The following is a 23,554-nucleotide window of genomic DNA, read 5'->3' as shown; positions in this document are numbered from 1 at the left end:
TGTTAAAGTGCAAAAAAGAAGAGAAAAAAATGGCATCAAAAGGAACTTTGTAAAATGATAATAAAGCAAATATGCAGCAAAAGGTAAAAGTTGGCTTTATATTTTGGGCTGGGGGTTTCAAATTGCATATCATAGGTGACCCGAGCAAGAATGTTTGCAAGCGCCTGTATTACCTGCATTATCATGTGTACTGACTGCCAACACCTGATAAGCAAGCATCAACATATTCAGCAGCCAGGAATCCAGCCAAACTGCATTCTGGTTCATCTAAATACGTTTCTTGGTCACTATTTAGTGGCTTTGGAGTTCCCTTGGTCAGCAATAGAACAGTAACCTACGATGAGGATATGGCTTCTAGAACAGAAATGAATTAGTCAGCCAGGAGAATGCAGACTAGGGATCCAGTAGCAAGGGCAAAAAAATTCTTCCAAAGTGAAAAATGTGGTCCCTAACCCTAATTTTATAAGCAAAGTTACAATAAAAAAAAAATATTTTGGGAGGATACAATTTTATTGTTGTTTGTCTTTCTATTCAGGCTTTCTCCAATACATATTCCAGTCTCTCGTTCAAACCACTGCCTGGTTGCTAGGGTATATCAGACCCTAGCAACCAGATAGCTTCCATAATTCCTTCCTGGAGAGTTGCTGAACAAATAGATAGATAGTTCAGAAACCTCATATAAATAAAAAAGACCAATTGCAAAATGTCTCAGAATATAACACAAAAAATATGCAAAAAATGGTTAATTTAAAGGTCAACTACCCACTTTAACTATTCAGTCCAGCAGGGTATGCTAGAAACCCCAGCAGCCTTGTGGGAACTGTGTATCCAGGAACATAAATAAAAGCTGGACAGTAATCAAAGTGTTTAAAGTCTAATAGGAAAGCCTGATGATTGGGAAACATGATACTTTTCTAAAACATACACTGCCCCTATTATGAAATCATAATTAGAGAGAATTTTTCCACTGCACTCAGCATAGAAAACAAGCCAACTGCCTCCCTGGTCCACGTGACTGCAGTATGCGCTACATTCAGTGGAACATAGCATACATTTTTCCATAAAGAAACATGTATGAGTGTAACATTTTTTTAAAGGGAAAATAACACTGACATATAATTTATTGTATATACCAGAACAATTGTTTCTAAAAACAAGTCAGCAGCTAAACAAAGAAGGTGGAAAACACAAGACTTAATTCCACCGCTGATTTGCTCCTAGCACTCTCATTCCCACTACTACTGTTTATTTAACCATCTCCCATAGCAATGTGCAGTGATATCAGTTACAAACAAGGGAACATTGCAGTGTGGGTGCCAACAACGACCTTTTCATTGTCTCTTTGAAGAACTAAACCACCTCTTGGGAAATTAGTTTTCTTGGTCTGTTCCCAATTCGACATGCTCAGTGTGCTCAGGGGCGATGCAGCTTGGCCCCTTAAGTTAGTTTGTTTTTTTTTGTAAACACTGGGGTTCAAGTATCCCTGGCCAACATTTGGACAGAGCCCACACTATGTCACTTCCCTTGGCCAGAGTGGAAACCCATCCTTCTCTCTAACTCACTTCCCCTGGCCTGAGTGGGAACCCAACCTTCTCTCTAACTCACCCCCTTGGCCTGAGTAGGAACCCATCCTTCTCTATCACTTCCCCTGGCTTGAGTAGGAACCCATCCTTCTCTATCACTTCCCCTGGGCTGAGTGGGAACCCATCCTTCTCTATCACTTTCCCTGGCCTGAGTGGGAACCCATCCTTCTCTCTAACTCACTTCCCCTGGCCTGAGTGGGAACCCATCCTTCCCTCTAACTCACTTCCCCTGGCCTGAGTAGGAACCCATCCTTCTCTATCACTTTCCCTGGGCTGAGTAGGAACCCATCCTTCTCTATCACTTCCCTTGGCCTGAGTGGGAACCCATCCTTCTCTCTAACTCACTTCCCCTGGCCCGAGTGGAAACCCATCCTTCTCTCTAACTTACTTCCCCTGGCCTGAGTGGGAACCCATCCTTCTCTATCACTTCCCCTGGCCTGAGTAGGAACCCATCCTTCTCTATCACTTCCCCTGGGCTGAGTGGGAACTCATCCTTCTCTATCACTTCCCCTGGGCTGAGTGGGAACCCATCCTTCTCTATCACTTCCCCTGGGCTGAGTGGGAACCCATCCTTCTCTATCACTTCCCCTGGGCTGAGTTGGAACCCATCCTTCTCTATCACTTCCCCTGGGCAGAGTTGGAACCCATCCTTCTCTATCACTTCCCCTGGGCTGAGTGGGAACCCATCCTTCTCTATCACTTCCCCTGGGCTGAGTGGGAACCCATCCTTCTCTATCACTTCCCCTGGGCTGAGTTGGAACCCATCCTTCTCTATCACTTCCCCTGGGCAGAGTTGGAACCCATCCTTCTCTATCACTTCCCCTGGGCAGAGTTGGAACCCATCCTTCTCTATCACTTCCCCTCTATCACTTAGGAACCCAACTCCTGACTGAGGAGTACTTTTTGCATAGAGACTTTCAAGACACAATTGTTGGCACTACATTCAAATTTCAGTTTAACTGCTGATAAAACCCAATGGTCCATAGCATATCTGAATTTACCCTGGAAAACAGTACAATGATCCAATAAAAACAAAACACCACGTTTTCTGAAATGTTTCTAATTTAATAAGTCACATGTGTAGGTACAAGCGACAGCAGAACGATCTTACAAAAATAAGAAACAAAGGGAAAACAAACACTAATTTCATTTTTTTCCAGAAAACCAAAAATTCATGAGAGTATATACAACATGAAATCCATTTATCCTAATAAATACTCCAGTCAGGGTTTATTTGTTGTAAAAAAAAAAAAAAAAAAAAAAAAAATAAAATAACAGAAGCACCATGTGTTGCATTAAACATATGCAGTTATTTTGAAGGATTAAAAAGCAGCAGGACCCATGTAGTGCGCATCTAAAAGGTACGTGTATTATTATACATTTCTTTAAAAATAAAATGTAAGCTTTCTTTAATACAAGGATTTAATGGGAAACTTATCAGTCTCTGTAGTAAAAGTTGCAGCTGGCATTTTCCTCACATGAGAGTTCAATGAGCTGGCTTTAAAATTACACGTGGAATGATTTACCCCTATTGTAAAACTATGTGCCACTGGATAATAACATATTGTCTCTGGCTTATATGAGGCACTGTACTCACACACAGACCAAGGGCACACACACGTTAGGCCACATCAGCCAATTAATGGACAGAGTTCTGTCTTTTACTCCCACACTACTTCCTGTTACAGTCAGAGCTGCATTATTTCCGGTCAGCTGATAAGTGAGTGACACAATGAACATCACAAAATGGGTTCTTAAGGGAAAATATGTAAAAGGACAAAGGTTACTGATATGTACAGTCCAAATGCACATTTTCTGGCAAACCTCACCAGTGGTTTCCATTACAATTAATGGCAGGCTCATTGGCCAAGCAGCAGTGTAATAAATGTTAATGATCCTTCATATAACTAGTTTGATCCTGATTTGTCTTGTGGGGCATTATCTGATCCCAAGAGTATATCCAGAATCCTTGGCATAAAGTAAGACTGTTTGCCAAAAAAAAATCAAACAGTTGCACAGATACCAGGAAACTGATTTTTTATGTTTAATTCTAGCATATCTTGCCACAATTATGCTACTCTACATAATATTATGTATTGATTTGAATTTAATTGAACACTTGGTGGTGACAATAGTATCCTTTTAAATACCCCAAGGATTCTCATGACCACATGATTTTTTAAAAGTTATGGAGCTCCAAGGTAATGTCTAGTATTCATGTATTTTGACAGGGATTTCTTATGATATACAAGTTTCAGTGGCCATGGGAGGTGGGCTTCCAAAGTTCAGTATGGACAGGTAATAGGGGACTGGGGTAGGTTTAGTTTTACACATTAGAAACAAGCGAAAGAACCATACTGATTATTAAGAGAGGGGATAAAAATGAACCCTTACATTAAAACGTTCAGGTTATGGTTCTTAAAGCTGCAACAAAATCTCAATTTATGGCAATAGTTATATTTCATTTCATGCCCTTTTTGTAATAATGTTAGTTCTTATATCATAAATTCATTCACCCCCTAAACCATTCAAATTCTATAGAAATATTATACAGTGACAAACAAGAATCTCATGATTTGGCCAACTGGTTAAGAAAAACTGGTAGCAACACTGGTAGAACAGGTAGAACACCCATGCACACAGTTTACCTTCTTTTGACACACAATTGTCTTTTTTTTTGCAATTCGCCCTATTTATTTAGTACTATGTCATCTTCCAAATGATGGGGGGGGGGATGACAAATTTCTTGAGTAAAATGAGAGAAAAAATGACCTGTCAGTTTTATGCCACATAATTTAATGTCAAATTTGTATATGAAATGAATAAAAGGGAAAAAGCTTCCTCCAATTTCCTCATTTCACTGCTGAGTCTTTCTGCGTAAGACAGAAGCATGGGGTTAAGAGACACAGCTCTCCGCCACACCTGCTGAATGCCTAATATTTAGATGCGTTCATATCAGTGTATGACATGTGGGGTTTAGGAACATTTTATTAGATTTACTTTAGTTCCAATATGGTACTAGCTATGACTCTGCCACAGCTTTACCAAACTTAACACTTTATGAATACACATTTCCAACTGGCAAAGAGCATTGCATTAAAGGGATTCTTTCATGATTTTTTAAGGTGTAGTTTTTATTACTAAATTGCACTGTGTACATAGCAAATAATTCATTCTACCATTTAAAATGTAATTTTTGAACCAATAAATGCATTTTTTTTTAGTTGTAATATTGGTGTGTAGGCACCATCTCAGTGCATTGTGCCCGAGTCTGAGCTTTCAGAAGGAGCCAGCGCTACACATTAGAACTGCTTACAGCTAACCTATTGTTTCTCCTACTCCCATGTAACTGGAGGAGTCATGGCCAGACTTGGGTGTTTTACTATTGAGTGGTGATAGGGGTAGTGATAGGGTGATATCACTCTTACTTGCAGTCCAGCAATAAAGAGTGATTAAAGTTTATCAGAAGTCACACGACTGAGGGCACCTGGGAAACTAACATGGCCCAATGTCAAATTTAAAATTAAATATAAAAAAAATCCATTTGCTTTTTTGATAGGATTCTGCTGGAGGAGCACTATTTACTAATGGATTTGTAAAAACATGTTTCCCATAACTAAATCCCTTTAATAATCATTACCATATTAACACCTTTTAAAAAGAGCTCTATAGCTTTGTCGCTCAATGCTGCCTGTTGGTTAGTAATTACAGATTGGTAAAATCATCAGTCTATAACTTGCTGTGTAGGAGAGATGGATTCTTTTACCACCAGCCCCCCGTTCTACAGAACAAAGAATACATTCTAAAAACACCATAGTTACAAATTCCATTTAAAAAGATCTGTCTGTAAGAGAAACGCTGCACTGGATAGATCTGCAGCAATGTTTCCATAGCAAGGCCATTTTGACAACCTGCTCAGCTATTTGCGCTTCCTGCTTTCCAAAAGTTTTAGAATGTTTACAAGTCTAATAACTAATTAAAACTACTGGCTGGTGTTTGTCGCATCAGTACCATAGGTAGGAAGAACAGCTTTTGCATGAGAGGTGCATTTACTGCCACCCTCGCTGGGGCAGCCCAGGCTGCAGTGGGAAAGGGGTTCCAGGCCCAGCGGGAAAGCCGGCAAACGCATCTGCTTGTGGTGCAAAGTTCTCAAGGGCTGATGCTGAATGAGCCTGAAAGAGAGGTAGAAAACATGGTATATTATGTCTAAAATTATTATTATTATTATTTTTATTATTATTATAAAATATAAATATATTCAATAAAACTAGACATAGGGTTTAAGTGTTGGTAGGCATGGCAGAAGTATCGTAACCCAGGGATATTACAAAAATACCAAAAATCCTATGAAACAACAATGCAGTCATGGTGGAACTGTGGTTTTCACTGCCATGGTAAAATACAATATGACAGGAAATACCGTGTTCAGCAACTGGTGACCCTCCAAGGCTTGGCTGGTGTGCACTGGAGGGGTAATGCAGGGGCTTAGCTTTAACAGAAATGATGACATTAGAAAGAAGCAAAAAGACTGAAGTCTCAATCTCACCTGGAGGGGCATATCACTAAATGGAAGCTTTTGGCCACCACAATGACTATCAGTGAAAGTGGAAGTTGAGCCTACAGTAGCTCACTGGTTATAATAAAGGGGCTGACTTTAGTGTTATATGTGGCAGAGCAATGAACATCAAGAACACCATCTTGGTGGGGATAAACAGTGATGTGTTGTTGCTGCTGCTGATGCTTTATCTAGTTTGCTCCATTGTTAGTTGCATTCTCATATGGATCTTTCTAAAATATGGCCACATTTGTCTGTTGTATACCTGTAGCAGTGCTGACTGTGCTGCTGCTGCAACTGCTGCACTCTGCTGAAGGCCCTGCAGAGACGGTGATGCATTTTGAGGAAATCCGGGAAGCCCGGATAGGGAGAGAAGAGGAAAAGCTGAAGGCCTAAAAGGAGACAACAATAAAAGAAATACTGTTAGAGCTTACAGTTGCTGTGTCCTCTATGAACGTTAATATAGAAATACAATAAAGTATGGGTAGTATTATACATATAAGCAAGGCAGCAAGTTACACAACATGGTACTGTGTGCTCTGCCAATAATAAGATACTTCTGTATTTATGCTGCGTGACTATAAATGTACAATCTGTGCCATTTGTATGTGTGACCCAACAGAGTACACTCACAGTAGCAGCTATCCATATTATATTGGTTTCATCATTATTTGCTTGTCTTGTTTGCTAACTTTTTTTTGCTGTACTTTCAACTGATGTCAGTAATTATTGGAAAACAAAATATATTTAAAATATAATTATGCATTATTAGACCTAGGGCAGGATGACTACCTTGTGTCCCTCTCCCTAAAAATGAATCAAGCGTTTTGTAGTCTTTTAGGAAAATCGATGTAAGCGTATAATATAACCAACACCCTGTATGCAAAGTGAGAACCAAACAACATTTTACAGCTGCACTAAATATAGATTGTTTCCTATATTGTTGGAGGAAATCCTAGAAAGTAATGGAATAAAGATTAATGGGCTAGTAGTTTTTCCAAGCCACAATGTTTTGGATTGTTAAGTGTTGAATTAAAGCTGATGTTAGAGCTCTACTAAGAGACGTGCAGGTTCCTTCTCTGCCCGTTCCATGATCTCTCTGCTCACTGCACAGTCCCCTAGCAAAACGTTCAGTGTTTTTTTTATTTGTAAATGTAGTTGCTAATAAAAGCTGTATGTCTCTTTACAAATTCTGTACTCCTGGTTCTGACTCCTGTAAACGTTTCAAGCCAGTTGATTAAGTGACCCGAGGAGAACTGATCTCTATCACACTGCTTTGAGAAGAAAGGAATAAACAAACACCACTTTCATATGCAAATATATTTACAAATAACATTTAAAGTTGTAAAAATTGTTAACTCGCGTATACTGAAAAGTTGCTCTGCATGAAATTTTCTTTAATTAAAGGAACAGTAACACTAAGAATTGAAAATGTATCAAAGTAATTAAAATATAATATACTGTTACCCTGCACTAATAAAAGTTCTGTGTTTGTTTCAAAAACTATATTATAGTTTATATAAATACACTTCTGTGTAGCCATGGGGGCAGCCATTAAAGCTGGGGGAAAAAAAGAAAAGGCACAGGTTACTTAGCAGATAACACACCATTGTATTCTACAGGAATAATCTGTTATGTAACCTGTGCCTTTTCTTTTTTTTTCCAGCTTGAATGGCTGCCCCCATGGCTAAACAACAGCTTATTTATATAACTATAGTAGAATTTCAAAAGCAAACACACATTACAACGTACAACAGTACATTTTTTCAAATTACTTTCATTTTTTTGGAGTTGCTGTTCCTTTAAACAAGTTTTTAGGTGAAGGACCCCTATAAGCAAGGTTATAAATACAAACAAAAAAAGTAAATGTATATCAAGAAAGAAGCATGAAATCTAAATGATTAAACACATGTATCACCGAATTACCTACCCAGCTTGAGCCACGAGAGCAGAATTAAAGTTGGAACTGAAGGCAGAGGCAAATCCAGGTAAAACCGAAGCTGGGGATGGAGCAGCTGCAACTGGAGGAACAGAGGCCAGTGTAGAAGGTGCCTGAAGCCCAGGGAAAGGCGGCAGCGCAGGGTTGACAGGTGGCGTGCTAGAGACTGGGAAAGCAGGGAAAGATGGATTTGAGGCGCCTAGATGGCCTTGTGGTACAGAGAACAGTGACGGAACAGCAGCGGATAAACTGAGTGGGAAGGATGAAGCAGCAGAGGCAGATAGACCAGGAAAGACAGCAGATGTAAGAGGTGGTGTTGCACAATCTGCAGTAGAGGTAGAAGATAACATTCCCATAGTAGGATTAATGACAGGGCCACCAGCAAATGGGGACCCATTAGAAAGGGAGGTGAATGGAGGAAGCGCACTAAAAACTGGGGGCATTGGAGTGGCGGAACCATGTGGATTTAGGGATATTGAAGACAAGGAAGGGGTATTCAGGTTGCCATTTATTGAAGGCATTCCTGGCAATCCAGGATTAATGGTGTTTGGTAAGCCTCCTGCTCCAGGTGGAAAAACATGGCCTAGTACTCCAGGTAACCCTAAAGAACCACTTGAAGGTGTTCCAGAGCGCGATGGGCCTTTAAATGCTGAAGGAGATGGACTGATTGGTTCAGATTTAATTAGGAGAGAAGCACCAGAAGCTGCTGAAGAAGAAAGGTGATGATCAGATAGAGAGGAGGATGGGGTCTGACATGGTGAAATTAATGACGCATTAAGAGGGGATGGAGTTGGTATGAGAGGTTGTGCTGACACTAAAGTAGATGAAGGAATGGAATTTGGTATTGATGGTGAAGCAGAGGTTGCAAACATGCCCAGTCCTGAAGTTGCTGTCCTCTGAGGTGTTGAACACGGAGGATTAAAACTTTTGTTTAAACCTGAAGAGGATTCTGAATTCTGAAGATTCTGTAATGGCAGAAGCCCAGGTGTAGACACTGAAGGCATAGAACTTGAATTCAATAATGCTGGATCATTTGCGGCTAGAAATCCTTTTAGTACAGACAGCAGTGGGTTTCCTATGTTAAGGGATCCAGCTGATGCACTTGCAATGTCAGAGAGACTTGGACTTGATATGCCCTGCAAAGGAGGATTCAGAGTCAGGGGAAGACCAGCAAATAAGGATGGCATCATGTTCGCTGTGCTAACAGAGGCTGTAGAAGTTGTAGCAGAGAATGGGAGGCCTGCAAGTGGTACAGATGGCAGGTTATCATTTAACACAGAGCTGGAACTTGGAGTAGAGGAAACCTGTTGTGTTGGAACAGCTGTATGTGGAAGACTTGAAAACAGAGCAGGACTTTGAGCTGAGCGTGCACTATTTGCAGTTGTGGGGGTGCTGGAGGGTGTCTGGATACTCTTTATAACAGATGGGGTTGGTGTTGAGGGCTTAGGAGATAATACAGATGATGTAGTTTGTGGAGGAAAGGCTGGCAGAGGGGTGGGCATGCATATCCCAGAAAAGGGTAGTGTTGTTGGTGTGCTGGGAGAGTTGATGGTTTTGGCAGGAGAAGCAGTGGTAGTAGGGGTTGCTTGAAGTGAAGGAGAAGGAGCTGGATTGGCCTCTTGAGGAGAGATGTGTTGATTTGCAGCTGCAAGAAAAAAAACCTTCTTTAGAGTGTCCATTTCAAATATTATTTTCTAATAAAATGACTAATAATTGCCTTGAATTTATTATGGTTTAGACAGCTCCTGAGTAGGCACCTGAACAGCAGTTGTGAGTGATTGTTGACAGAAATCCCATTTATCTGCTAATGGGGCCCCACCTGACTTTTATAATGGCTTTTTTGGTATTATAAGTATGTGTGGGAGGTAACCTGCTTCTTTGATTATTCCCGTTAGCATGTGTATGAACTCATCAGTAAGCAAGGAATATAAGTAAACCTCTAGCCACCTTGCTATCCAGACTATAAGCTATTTTGAGCCATAAAACCAAGCTTTTCTATTCCCCTTGCTTGGGCGACAGGATTGTGCAGCTTACTTTCCATACTCTATGGACTCAACATGTCATTGAGGTGTATTTTGGTAGAAATCTGGCAGCTGATAAATCGGCACTGGTGACACTGGCTTAACAATTGCCCCCCTATGCAAACGACGTGCCCCCATAAAGCAAACCTACTACCTAACTTACATTGATCATGTGCCGGCTTTGCTTGAGCTGAGCTATCTTCAATTCCTAGGGGGGTATGAAAGAAAACATGTTAACTTGCAAAGTAAATAATCCAATACACCATTGTGTTTCCTTGCCCGTCTCCTTACCAGTGGCCACAGCAGGAGGATTAGGAGTGAAAGGGGATGGAGGCAGAGTTCCAGGAGTTACATTTGCAACAGTTATGAGACTACCATTGCTATATGCACCTATTAAATAAAAACAAAATGTGGAAAATGAACAAATGTTTGGCAGGTGTCTGTGCTCACTCAGGTCTCTGAGCTACTTTGTAGCTGTTGTTGTGTCCAGAAAATGCCTTTTGTACCTTACTGCTTATCGACTTTATTTTTAGGATACAGCGTCTATATGAGTTTTGTAAGTATTGTTAGTGTTGTAGAGATATTTTAATGAAACATTTTCATATTATGTTAGCATTAAAAAATCTATAGCCATTATTCTCTGCCTGAAATCAGTCTTATGTCATCCTAAGGGCAGTGGCAGATGGGACATTTTGTTGCCTGTGGTAAAGATGCATAACCGGCAACAAAAGGTTCTTAGTTTCCTTCCCATCTGCAGCAATGTAAATTGCTGGTGGGAAAACATACTGTACGTCTAGTAAAGTTGCTTAAATTTCCTCGTCAGGCTGCTTCAGAAAGTGGAAGCAACATGTATGTTTTACCACCAACAAACACATTACTGTCAGTGGGAAGGGAACTATAGATGCTTTGTAGCCAGCAGTAGTGCAGATTTACAGCGGCCAACAAAATCTCCCTTTGCACTAACAGGAAAGACACACGGAGCTATTTAGTAGCCGCTACTTGTCACGGCTACTAAACACCATAAAATACCCTGCCATAGACAATACCGAGATGTGTCTCTGCTAACACGCGTAGAGACAGTTATCAGTAAATGATAAGGATTGTTGCAACAAGTGCAGTAGCTCCATGTGTTTTCACCCTAAGGGCTCTGGCACACGGGGAGATTAGTCGCCCGCGGCAAAACTCCCTGTTCGCGGGCGACTAATCTCCCCGAGTTGCCTTCCCCTGCCATCCCGCCGGCGGGATGGCAGACGCGGCGGGGCGATTTCGGGAAGTCTTTTTCGGCGATTTGTGCGAAATCGCGCCGCCGCGTCTGCCATCCCGCCGGCGACTTATATGTTCGCCGGTGGGATGGCAGGGGAAGGCAACTCGGGGAGATTAGTCGCCCGCGAACAGGGAGTTTTGCCGCGGGCGACTAATCTCCCCGAGTGCCAGAGCCCTAAAGGTGGCCATACATGAACAGATAAGATTCATGTAGAATGGATCTCCTAAAAGTTATCTGTGCATGCCTTGGGTCCTGCTGACCCAGCACGGTCCATTGGTCGGTTTGGGTATTGGGCAGGTATGAACTTTTCACCTGCCGATATACAATACTGGCCAGTGCACTGGTAAATGAAGAAGTGAAGAGGAGCCACACAAAGCCATCTGTCCATTAGGCTGGTGAGCTGATTAGCGGAGGATCGTACCAGTTCAGCATATGTATGGCAGCCTTTATACAGCAGAGGAGTAAAAACTGTAGTCAAAGAATTATCTCCCAAAAGCTATTGGCATAAAACAGTTACGAGAAATGCTTGGACCTATATTATTTTTTAACGAGACAATACTAGAACACATGGCATTATTATACATATAGCACTATGCCGCTCTACGTTTTCCATTTAGGAGGTAAGCAAATTGGAAAAAGCTTCACACGGTTATTTTTGTGTGTTACGCTAAATCAGAAAGGGATGTGGAAGCTGGGGGATACACTGTAACTATGTTATGTTACTATTTGTTTTACTATATGTACACAGTATCCTCATGCTTTACTGTCAGCTCGATGAAAAGAAACAGAAGACAAATTGTACTAATTACATGGTTTTATCTTAACATTAACACCTTGCAATATTCTCTATTATCTGTGGGCGTTCTTGTTTGCACCAGTTTAACATTTGCCGCATGGTGCTACAGAGTTGCTGAGGTTAAAAAAGACATTTTTGGTGCAACTTAATAAAGTCAGGCAAGACCCTCAAGAAGCACCTTCTTCCTCACTGAGAGAACACTGCTCCATTAAATCTATGTGAAGGTACGACGATCTGTGAATTTCCATTCATACAAGTTGAATAATTATAGAAGTATAATCTGAATTCCAAGATATCTCACTTGTAACCACAAATGGATACAGGAATCTCAGAAGGAGCCCCACTGGTCAAATCCACCAACTTCTATATAAATACAAGGAATTCTGCAATATTTATTTATAGTGGGGCACAAGTCAAGGAAACAAAAGATCAGAGAAAAGGAAATTCCCTTTTTAAGATGCTTATACAAAAAGTGGCACAAAAAAGGGAAAATGCTAAATTTTTAGCATTTTAAAGTTTATACTTTTAGAATAAATAATTATAGGAGAATCACTTACCGTATACCCCTGGGCTGGTGGTGGAGAAAACCGCACCAGCCTGGGGTAGCTGAGAGGGAGCGATCCTATTCTGTCTTTCCCAGGGCCAGCGTATGCGCAGTAGGGTGGACAATCTTGTTCAAGTTTGGATTTTCACTCTACTGTGCAAGAGGTGTCCAGACAGAAGAAGATCGCTCTCTTGCAGCTATAACAATACAATTGTAGCCTCACAGAGCAATAGGTTTTGGCTGCTGGGGTCAGTGACCCCTATCTAAAAGCTAGAAAGAGTAAGAATGAGGCAAGTAAATCAAAAACTATAAAACATGTCCAATTGAAAAGTTGCTTAGAACTGGCTGTTCTATAACATACTAAAGAGACCCCTTAAAAGAGACATAATAACATGAAAATTAGCTTTTCTACCAACTGAGGTCATACCGACGCCTCCGCATCAGAGTTGACCGTTCCAGAACCAACAGGGTGATTTTGCTTTTGATTTTGCTGGTTTTAATTGGATGTGAACATGCAAATAGATTTTTAGTTTCACACAAAACTTCAGAAGTATTGGGCAGAAATGGCCAGGCTATAGCACTCCTGTATCTATAGCAGTTAGGCAACTTCTGGAGGTCAGCAGAATGGACACTACACCTATCCCCCTGCAGCATTAAAGTGGCTTTTTTTGGTCAAGCAGTTTAAATCATCTGTATGGGTAAACAGGCAGATTTAACAGATAGCCCTGGAATATTGTGGATGTAGCTGCTTAGAAGCTGCAATTTATCAGTGCCTCTTCTTAGATTGTGGATAGTGTATCTGCTGTCCCCTTCACTTCCCTTCAGATCTGCTCATCAGGCCAAAGGCCCAACAAATGGAAGAGCGCAGTCTGGCTGGATGCTTATGTCTCTTTGGTCTCCAAAATCAGCCAATGGGTGGCCATCTTTAGACAATAAACTTCCCCTCCCAGCACCATTCACTACCTTTAGTACTGTCAGATTTGAGACAACTCCTTGTTTCTGGCTATATCTTGCAGCACCATAAAAGAATGGCAATATTATTGCTAGTACTGCATGCACATATTACTTGCATTCCATTAATATACAGAGCTTTGTGTTGCATAAATAGGCAATTTCTAATAAGAGAATATGGATAGTTACTGTAAATATCGTCCTTTTTAGCCCAATCACGGGAATTCATACTACGGACTGAGGCCCCTCCCCTTTCAGATAAACTTTGACCTTCTCCAGAGGTATTTAAAATTGACTGTTCCTTCTTTACCGCCAGTGTCTTCCCATAGCAATCTAGAAGATACAAGAGTATGAAAAGAAACATAGCCCTACCACATGATCATCCTGTGCACTAAACCCATAGCCTACACATAAAGGCCCAAATTTCCAGTATCCCCGACTTTCTTTCTGTGCGAGGACATGCCTTCCCCTATCCTCTCGGTCCTTCAGGTTTTTGTGCTGTTTCTGAGACTAAAGAGCATGCACAAGGGATAACATCATGATGCCTAAAACATGCAATGTACCATCATGGCAAAAAATAAAAAAAATAAATAAAGAGAAATAAAACAAAAATCCACATTGTAAAGAAGCAGAAAGGGGGGTTAGACTACACTGTATTCTGGGCTTGTTTTACAAGTATGAAAAGTATGTGGGTCTTTGTCCTGAAACAATAAAGGCAAAGCTCTGAGTGCAAATCCACTTGACAATGCATGTTTAAGCTGGTCTGCTAAAAGGCATCTACCCATAACCACACTTATCTGAAGGGGCAATAAAACACAGCGCTCTGATACCAATATCAGGCATCACACAATTCTTAAAAACTCTTGAATGTTCTTCTCATGCCGACAGTCTTGGCACGTGTGATTTTTAGGCGCAGATGTACTGCCACCGGTTGGCTCTCACAGGGGAAGCGGGAGGAGAGAATGCTAGCAAAGGGGGAAATTAGGCAAGACTGTATAGGACTGGCTTTACGGCCAGGTAACCCCCTCCATTACATGCTCCTTCCTCTGTTATTGGCATTTAATCCTGTTAGAATGCAATCTAAGGAAGAGAATCTATTACCCCTCCCCACACCACCCTTTCTAATAAATGGTGTGACATGCACTGACCCTTGCCAATGCATCACTATTATTAACATGTATTTATAATGTATCAACACATTTTGCAGCACTGCAGAATGTTGCTTTCCTTCTGCTAGTGGTTCTTCTCTTGCTAGCAATTAAGGAAGGCAAGCACTTCCTCCTGACAAAAATGACTTTTTTTTGGTCCATGCTGCAATTTTGCAGTCAAACAGCCCCCCTTAGTTCAGGACTTATGAAAGCATGGCCCTAACAGACACAATCCCCATAGCCCCAGGATAACCAAACCAGTAAATTGTTCATTCCCAGATTTCACCATAATTAGCCATCAGCCAACTTCCCCCTCCACCACTTTGGGCCAGCCCCGCAGTATGGAAACCACTATGTGAAAACCAACTTAAAAAGAAAGGTCTGCTCTGGAAACTAAGCAACTGCTGGGGTAATTTAGATTCAGCCTGAGTATCCAGGCTGTAACTGTTCTAAAATATAAGTTGAAACCCCCTAATCTTGTAAGCAATAATACCAGTAATAATATATGGTGCTGGTCTCACTGTGGGCTAAACATATCATTATCTTTAAAAATGGCTCCTTTGTTGGGGCTCTCTATAGATCCTCTCTGGTTTGTATTTCAAATGAGGGGTCCCTGCCTGATGCACAGTAGGAGGGGGATAGCCAATCACAAATCTGCAGTCAAAGATATGATTTAGTCCCCTATCAGGTCCTCCTAGCTGCTGATTGGTTCCTGTCGTACAATGCAGTGTGCCGAGTGCCGCTGGCCCCCCGGCACAGCCGGGGAAAGGAGTCAGAAGGAAGCGGAACAGACAGAAGGGACTGGTAAGATTTGGGGGGAATTTGGAATATAACGCATGGCACATTCTTGTTTTTCACACAATATTTCTCCTTTTACATTGTCACAGTTGTTGCCCTTTTGTACATTGTTCACATTCACATTGGAGTTGTGGGTTAGCACACAACTCCAATGTAAGGAATCCATTTTCCATTACAATCTACACAGCCACAGGTGCCTACTGGGATTTCACTGTATCACACAAGCAAGTTAAAAGCAGTAGAATTCTTAATGAATCAGATGAAAGTTAGTGTAGGACTGGCCAGACCGGGGATGACTGACATAGTTGGCCAGCTTGAATAAATTGCAATATATGAACAAACAATCCCTGTTTGCTTAAAGTGGAGGTCATATCTTGGTAGCTTAATGCACAGAATATCTTAATATTGTATATATATTGATATAACATAATGGGTGAGTGCAGAGGACCTCTTGTTGTCTATATGAATTTTTGTGGTCACAGCCCTATTGTACCCCATCTAATGGTTAAAAATTTAGTGGCAAGCACAACTTTCCCTTATTTCACACAATATGTCTCCTTCAACATTGTCACAGTTGCTGCCCTTTTGTACACTGTTCATATTCACATTAACGTTGTGACACACAGTAAGGAATCAATTTTTCCCTAGTTATTTTCCATTACAACCTATACAGCCACAGGGGTATATAGGGTGTCATACCAAAGTCATTAGTTTCAGGTATAGTTGCTATAGTCATATGGGCAAAACAAGTTTCCTACACAAGACAAACCCCCGCCCCGCCAAGAGGTCTAAACAGTGTATGAATTCATTGTAGCATGGCTAGTTTAGCTAGTTTGGCTTCTTTGGTCAATCTGACTCATTTGCTATCAAAAGGATTTTCCACTGGTCATAAGGTAATATGCAGGGGAATCCATTTAGACACAACAAAAGGTGAGAAAGGCACAGTGTGAATACTTATATATACACAGCTTCTGGAAAAACAAGCACAGGGGATCCCTACAGTCAGAACATGTATTATATATGCAAATTATTTCATACCATGTATATCCTAGTATATAACCCCCACCCTAGGTATGAGAAATCACTGAAGAGTCTCATTAAATGTTGAATTGCCAAGCAGAGCAACCACATGCTTATTGCATGCTTGTGATATGTTTTTGTAATTGAACTGGGAGATACATGGGAATATATGTATATATGTCCCATGGAGTCTGTCAGAGATACAGCAGCATAGTAAGGAGGGCAGCACATGAAGGGGGCTCAGTACAAATATTAAATGGGGCTTTAGCTGGATTAATATTACTGGATAAATGTTGGCTAGACTCAAATACCTGCACGCCAGGACCTATTTTTTTCAGAGCAATAGTCTGTACATGGGGTTAGAAATTCCATGATCTATATAAAAGCACTTGGTCGTTGGCTGCATATTTAAGGCCATGGTTCACAGACCATGCCACTTGCTTTCAACCCCCATATCTACAGGCCCTGCTCCTTTCCAGCCTACAAAGATGGAATGTCCTGACTAAAGAGGAATATTTTGCAAACACACATATAATAATACACACACTCATACAAGCAGTCCCAGAAGAACTACAAACACAGAAGTGGTACTGCAGTTGCTGATTGTTGCCTTCCTCTGGTGTCACAAGGGACTCTGAGAAAGGCACAGGCTCTGCTAGCAGTTATATTTTGATGCAGTTATATATGATATCATTTTTCACATCTCTGGAGAAAGTCAAAATATATTTTGGCTATGTGTTGAGAGTTCAGCAAGTAGTTCAGCAGTAACATCTAAACGCTGTCAACCCCTAATTTATTTTTTTACTTATCTGTCTATTTAGGCCCTCCTCTATTCATATTCATGTCTTTCTTTCAAACCACTGCCTGGTTAGGAATTGGACCCTAGCAACCAGATAGCTGCCAAAATTACTGGAGATATGTTTAAAGGGCACCTACAACCTGAAATTGCTTCCCGCACTGTGGTTGGAGAAAACAGTTTTTTTGGTTTTTTTTATTAGCACGCACCTCTGGTGGGGAATGTAATTTCAGGGTGATAGGTGCCCTTTAACAAAAACCCAATTAATTCAGACCTCAAATAATAAAATATAAAGACCAGTTGCAAACTGTTTCAAAATAGAATTCTGCACATTATACTAAAAGTTAATTTAAAAGTAAAAGCAACCCGTATGACAGGAGTTAGTTACTGAGCCCCATTCACATTCAATAATCAAGTGATCGTTTTAGTAAAATATTCCTTTAACACTGCTCTAGAATAAGCAATCTTTAGTGCTTCAATCTATGAAGAACTATGCCCCCCAGCAAGGCCCTGCCCAAACAGCTAGAGAATATATGTAGTTCTAAAGCAGCTTTAGGATAGATTATGGCCTGCACAGCTCCATTAACAGCCTATATAGATATGTAGCATCTTACTATTCTCACTTGAACCTTTATTTAGAAAGAAGGCCGCAATGTTGCTTTATATAAAAGGAGAACTAAAGGCTAACTATAGATATAGGGCAGAAATGTTGTACATTATGTTTTGGGCTCCTGTACCAGCCCAAGACAACCCCAGCCCATTAGCAGGGAAGATCTGTGTCCCCAAATATACCCCCAGTACCTCCCCATGTTCTTTTCTGCTGATTCCCTGCTCTGTGCTGCTGGCACTTACCTGAGCTTAGGGACCCACTCACAATATACTGTATATATAGAATATAAATGTCACAATATAAGGCTGATTAGTAAATAATTCAGATTCACATTACATGGCAGCTTTGAAACCAGTGCAATTAGCATCTGAATTGAATAATCTGCCCTGTAGCATCATCTTATATTACAGGCCAGCCTCATTTTCTGTTTGATAATTTGCGATAACCCCTAAGCTTCTCAACAGCTTCCCAGAGTACACTGAGTGTGTGCAGTGCCACTGACATGTCTAGCAGATTCCAGTATGGTTACCCCCTGTGACAATTGTGAAAACTTGGATCATTACTGCTAAAGAAAGGCAGAACATTTAGGCTGGTGCAGTAAGTTCAATATATAAATGATGGAATTTCTGGTTTTTAGTTCTCCTTTAGCAGAAAAGGATTCTGGTATGGGGATCTGAGGAAGATGTAAGCATATTTAAGTAAAATGTAAAAGGTCGACCATAAAATGGGTAAAAACTTGATTTACTATATAAAAAGAAAAACAGAGATTAACAAAGGGAAAAAAAACATAACACAAATCACTTAACAGCTGCAAAGCAAAAAAAGTAGAACTGACAAAAAGATTAGTATGGAATATAATCAGCAAAACAGCGAGTGGGTTTTAGTGTCACACTGCAATAGAAAGTGGAATCACGGAGGCTGCAAGACACAGGAGAGTTAAGACATGCATTTTCCACACACAAGGTAGATCTTGGTTATAAAAAAAAAAAAACAAGGAAAGAAAATGTGAGTAATTAGTAAGGATAAGTATCTGACAAGAGGAAGAGAGGAAGGCATTGAACAGGATTCCTAAGCAAATGAGCTTAGAAAGTGTTCTATGGATCATTACAGGACAGCCAGTGAAATGCCCAGGCATAGAAGCTATTTGCTGCCGCAAAGTTTCACATTTACATGACAAAACTTTTCTTAAAATTCAAACATATAAAACATATGCTTCAAAGGCAAACTATATCAAAGGCACATACAGGTCCTCTGTCAAACAGTTCTGTATATCAAGCAGACAGTTTAGAAATTACAATACATAACTGCATGTCTTTGTTTTTTTTGACTGGCTCAGTAGTAAGTGTGACATATACAAAGGACATTTGCTCCCATGAAAACATTTATCTTCTCCTAGGAAACTACAACTATCTTAATTTTCATTTCTGTAAGTGTATATTTATTAGTTGTAAAATATATCTGTGGTTTTGAAATACCATAAGCAGGAGCTGTATGGGGCACACTGTGCGCCAAAGTACATGGCTGGATACAGTAGCTGAACATTGAGTTCCTATTCGCAAATCACTGCTCAAATGGATTGATTTTAATCTGTTCAACTACAAACAGATTCCAATTGATAATCAGGCCAATTTTTACTGAAACACAAAGGCAGCCACTAACCAATACATTTAAAAAAAATTGCCATATTTGCTGCCTTTATCATTCAGTGTGAGAGCACCTTTGCACAACTCACTTTTACTTCCAAGGCACATCATTTGCACCAATATTGTGTGTGTATGAACCCTAACTGTATTAAATAAATAGCAACCAGATGGAATTAATTATACTATAAACTTTAGAAAAGGGGTAAACTGCGTATTATATATATCTTAACTGCCCTACGTATCCCCTTTACTTACTTATTATTACTTATTATTATTTAATATCACCAACAGAATATGAATAAACCATATATTTGAGTGAAACTGCTGCAGCCTGTGCATGCATCTTCCTCTCATGCAGACAGGGTAAGAGATAAATAAGAGAGCTCTTACTTGGGGCAATCGTTGCATGTGGACGACACGGTGGAATTGGGTAGGGCACGGGCTTGTGTGGATTGTACATTGAAGGTGGCTATGTGGAAAGAAAGAAAGCCAATGTGAATGTTTTTATATCACTCACCAGTTTTAAAGTAATGACATTTGAGTTCAAGACCAAGAACTTATTTAGAAAAGGGGCTGTTTCACTGTTATACTTACCGGCTTACAGGGGCCAAGAATTCGGGCTGCAATGCCTTTTCCCTCATTTGTACACTCTTCTCCGTCTTTCTTCTTTGTGGCTCCCTTATAATAAAAGACAAAAAAGGTACAATAATATTTAGTATTATTAAAATTGGAATCATCTTCAGGGAAAAACAAACAGAAGTCTGGGTCCCTTAATAAGCCTTCTAAAAAAACACTTGCAACACAAGCATTGTGCATACCACACTTGCAAACCATAATAAGGATGGATGAAAATAACTGGTGATAAAACAAATTCAATTTCTTTGCAATAAATAATAAAACATGGACTGTGGTCTAATGTTTAACAACTAGAAAGTCACCCAGAACAAACACCAAAGAGAAAAAAAACAAATGAAGAATCTTACAGGAAATATCCCATTGATGCGACTAGGTTTCCCTTTGGGATAAGGATTTCCAGGTATCATTCCACATGATGATATCATAGCATTTGGGGCCTTGCATCCACTTTTTGCAGCCTAGAAGACAAGGCAATTTACTAATGAGAACACATTAAGCATGCCATTTATCAAAATTTCTAAAGAAGGGATGTTAGCATATAAACTGTAAATATCTCCTTGTAAATATCTCCTGCCAAGTGGCTGGATCATATGTTCTACATAATTTCTACTCCTTGGTCACAAACATTGAGCTTATAGGGGAAATAGATTCAAATTTGAAATCATGATATTGCTGCTGTCACATAGAAATATTAAACATATGGACATATGGCACAGTAATAGAGGAGCATTTTAAAAATGTTGCAAGGGGCAAAAGAGACAAAGATGTTGTGGGCCAAGTTTGGGGATGTCCATGTTGTGCAATAAGGCGTAAAAGAAAAGATGGCATATTAATGAAATAAGGGAAGTTTCCAATCAAAATCAAAAACTATATCACAAGAATCCACCTAGCAGCAAACAATTACCATTCGTCATAGCATAATTACCTGATCTAGAATCTTTCGACAACGTTTCTTCTCAGCGTGGCTAATCTTAAAAATGTCCTCAATTGGCCGATAATTTGAAGCATCGAGGATATTTCTGCAAGAAGCAATAAACAGATTGCATTATCCGGGGGTCTCTAATCAACAACTAGATCGAGGTCCCTAACATTTTTAACTCATGAGCCACTCTCAAATGTAGAGAGAGTTCGGGGGTACCAAATAAGGGCTGCAACTGCCTACTTGGTAGCCTCTATGTGGACTGGTAATCTACACGAGGCTCTCTCTGTTAGTGCTCCTGCTTTTTATGCAACCAAACCAAGCCAGGAATTCAAAACTATGCACCTTCTTTGAGGCCACTGGGAGCAACATCCAAGGGGTTGGGGAGCAACATGTTGCCGAGCCACTAGTTGGGAATCACTGATCTACATAATAATGTATTTCATTAAAGCTCCTGACTGCTTTTAAAACAAAGTAAACATGGCGAACATCCAGCTTGCTGTACAAACTTTCATGCAGAGTAACTTTCATGTGTTTTTCCTGCAGTCCCTAATGAAGTCTGCACTTGACATGTAAATATTTGTAGAGGTTTTCTAATCCTTATTGGAGGCAAAACAAGCCTATTGGGTTTATTCAATATTTAAATGTTTTATTAGTAGACTTGCATAAAAATGCGGTCCTTGCACTGCTGTAGAGTTGCGCCCTGTGCCACCCAGAACCTACCAACACCTCCTGGCCAGGAAGTAGCGCCACGGTTTCCTTCATGCCCAGCATCAATACACACACAGCACAATTGCACCTAAAGAACCAGGCGCAGATGTCACTTCCACACTGAACACCAAAAAGGACACCAGGTAGACTTTGACTGTTGTGTTTGATTTGCAACAAAATGTGCATGTCTTAAAGTGTCTGGAGGGTTGTCCAGGTAGTAATAGGATATAGGGTTATATTATTGGGTGTATTTATTAACACTGAAGAAAAACATCACTGGTGATGTTGCCCACAGCAACCAATCAGATTATTGCTTTTGTTTTCTAACTTGTAGGTGGCCATTCAAATTGCAGATTGCTTTCCATGGGCAACACCATCAGTGTTAATAAATACCCCCCTATGTGTATTCCCCATAAAATACCAAATAAGGGCAGAATGTGTGTATACCTCTTGAAGTCTTGGGGAGGGGGGGAGATGAGTATGTATATTAACTCTGAAGTGTCAGAGATAGATGTAGAATATACATATTTATATTAAAGTGTCTAGAAGAGGAGCAGTAATACTCTTGAAGGTATCAAGAGCACAGTATATTGGTGCTTTATCATCAGCATCTATTGCTTTCCACTGTCATAGTGTAATATCAAAGATCTAGATTTCTGTTTCAATTGCTGGGGGGCAAAAATGTAGGACTTCAGTATCTGCAGTGGGCAGCATGTAAATTACTGAAACTTGTATTTCCTGTCATTCCAGTGAGCAGGTGTGAGCAAGATAAAATATGCAGGCGTGGGAGACAGTAAAGGGAAACAGAGCACACTATATTACTGTGCTGGTTAGATAATGTGAACATTAAGCAATTAGACACCACTTGGAAAGTCCACAGCATGTGGAAGCTTTGCTTTGTATATAAACAACAGTCTCCCTTACCTACTTTCATGATTATATGATGATATGCTTAAAGTCCTTTGGGGAGGAATGAATAATTCTCTGGGGTTGGTAGAGCAATTACATAAATAAAAGGTTTTGAAACAACAATCCAATTACTTTCAATAGTCTGTTACCTGATAAAACATTGCATTAGAAAAGAAAAATAGCAGATGCAGGAAGACTATAAAGGCATTCTGTCATAATAAAACACGTGTTTTTCCAAAAATGCATCAGTTAATAGCGCTCCTCCCCCAGAATCCTGCATTGAGATCTCTTTTTCAAAAGAGCAACCAGATTTATTAATATTTAATTCTGAAATGTGCACAGAAAGCATCTCCCAGACACCTCTGCTAATGGATTCATCTGCCTGAAATGACAGCACCTCCATGTTTCTATGCTGCTGCTACTGCTCTTCTTCTGCTAATAACACAGCTGGTATCATCCTGAAATGTGCCTCCCATTACTTTAGGGCGGTTTCAGGTGTTTCCCCACCAGATAAAATAAACTGTGGAAAACCTGCCCTATGTGCCATTAGCCTGATTTAGTACAGTAAAGGACATATAGATATACACACAGCATGCACTTGTGTGTAATGGTACATTGACTTTAATGAACAATAACTCCAAATTCTAAATACTTTATACAGTGAGGGACAGGTGCATTGGAACCCAAAATACATTAAAGGGGTAGTTCACC

General features: G+C 40.2%; 1 protein-coding gene across 4 annotated transcripts in view; it reads right to left on the bottom strand.

The window, feature by feature from the left end:
• Window positions 1-2,627: 2,627 nt before the first annotated feature.
• Window positions 2,628-23,554, bottom strand: part of proser1 (proline and serine rich 1) — a 32,107-nt gene continuing 11,180 nt past the window's right edge. For 2 of the 4 annotated variants that reach the window (XM_012957878.3, XM_012957877.2), the window contains exons 6-15: window positions 21,230-21,323; window positions 20,652-20,762; window positions 20,263-20,346; window positions 20,059-20,137; window positions 13,843-13,986; window positions 10,390-10,488; window positions 10,262-10,306; window positions 8,069-9,722; window positions 6,404-6,530; window positions 2,628-5,755 (exon numbers count right to left, since the gene is read on the bottom strand). In XM_012957878.3, coding sequence (XP_012813332.1) covers window positions 5,633-5,755; window positions 6,404-6,530; window positions 8,069-9,722; window positions 10,262-10,306; window positions 10,390-10,488; window positions 13,843-13,986; window positions 20,059-20,137; window positions 20,263-20,346; window positions 20,652-20,762; window positions 21,230-21,323 — 2,560 coding nt within the window. In that variant the 3' untranslated portion in view covers window positions 2,628-5,632. The remainder of the gene's footprint in view (window positions 5,756-6,403; window positions 6,531-8,068; window positions 9,723-10,261; window positions 10,307-10,389; window positions 10,489-13,842; window positions 13,987-20,058; window positions 20,138-20,262; window positions 20,347-20,651; window positions 20,763-21,229; window positions 21,324-23,554) is intronic. The other 2 variants (XM_002936726.5, XM_004911980.4) reach the window with 2 other exon arrangements.

The sequence above is a fragment of the Xenopus tropicalis genome, chromosome 2, assembly GCF_000004195.4.
Source record: "Xenopus tropicalis strain Nigerian chromosome 2, UCB_Xtro_10.0, whole genome shotgun sequence".
Lineage (NCBI taxonomy): Eukaryota > Metazoa > Chordata > Amphibia > Anura > Pipidae > Xenopus > Xenopus tropicalis.
This window is presented reverse-complemented; position numbering and strand designations above follow the sequence as displayed.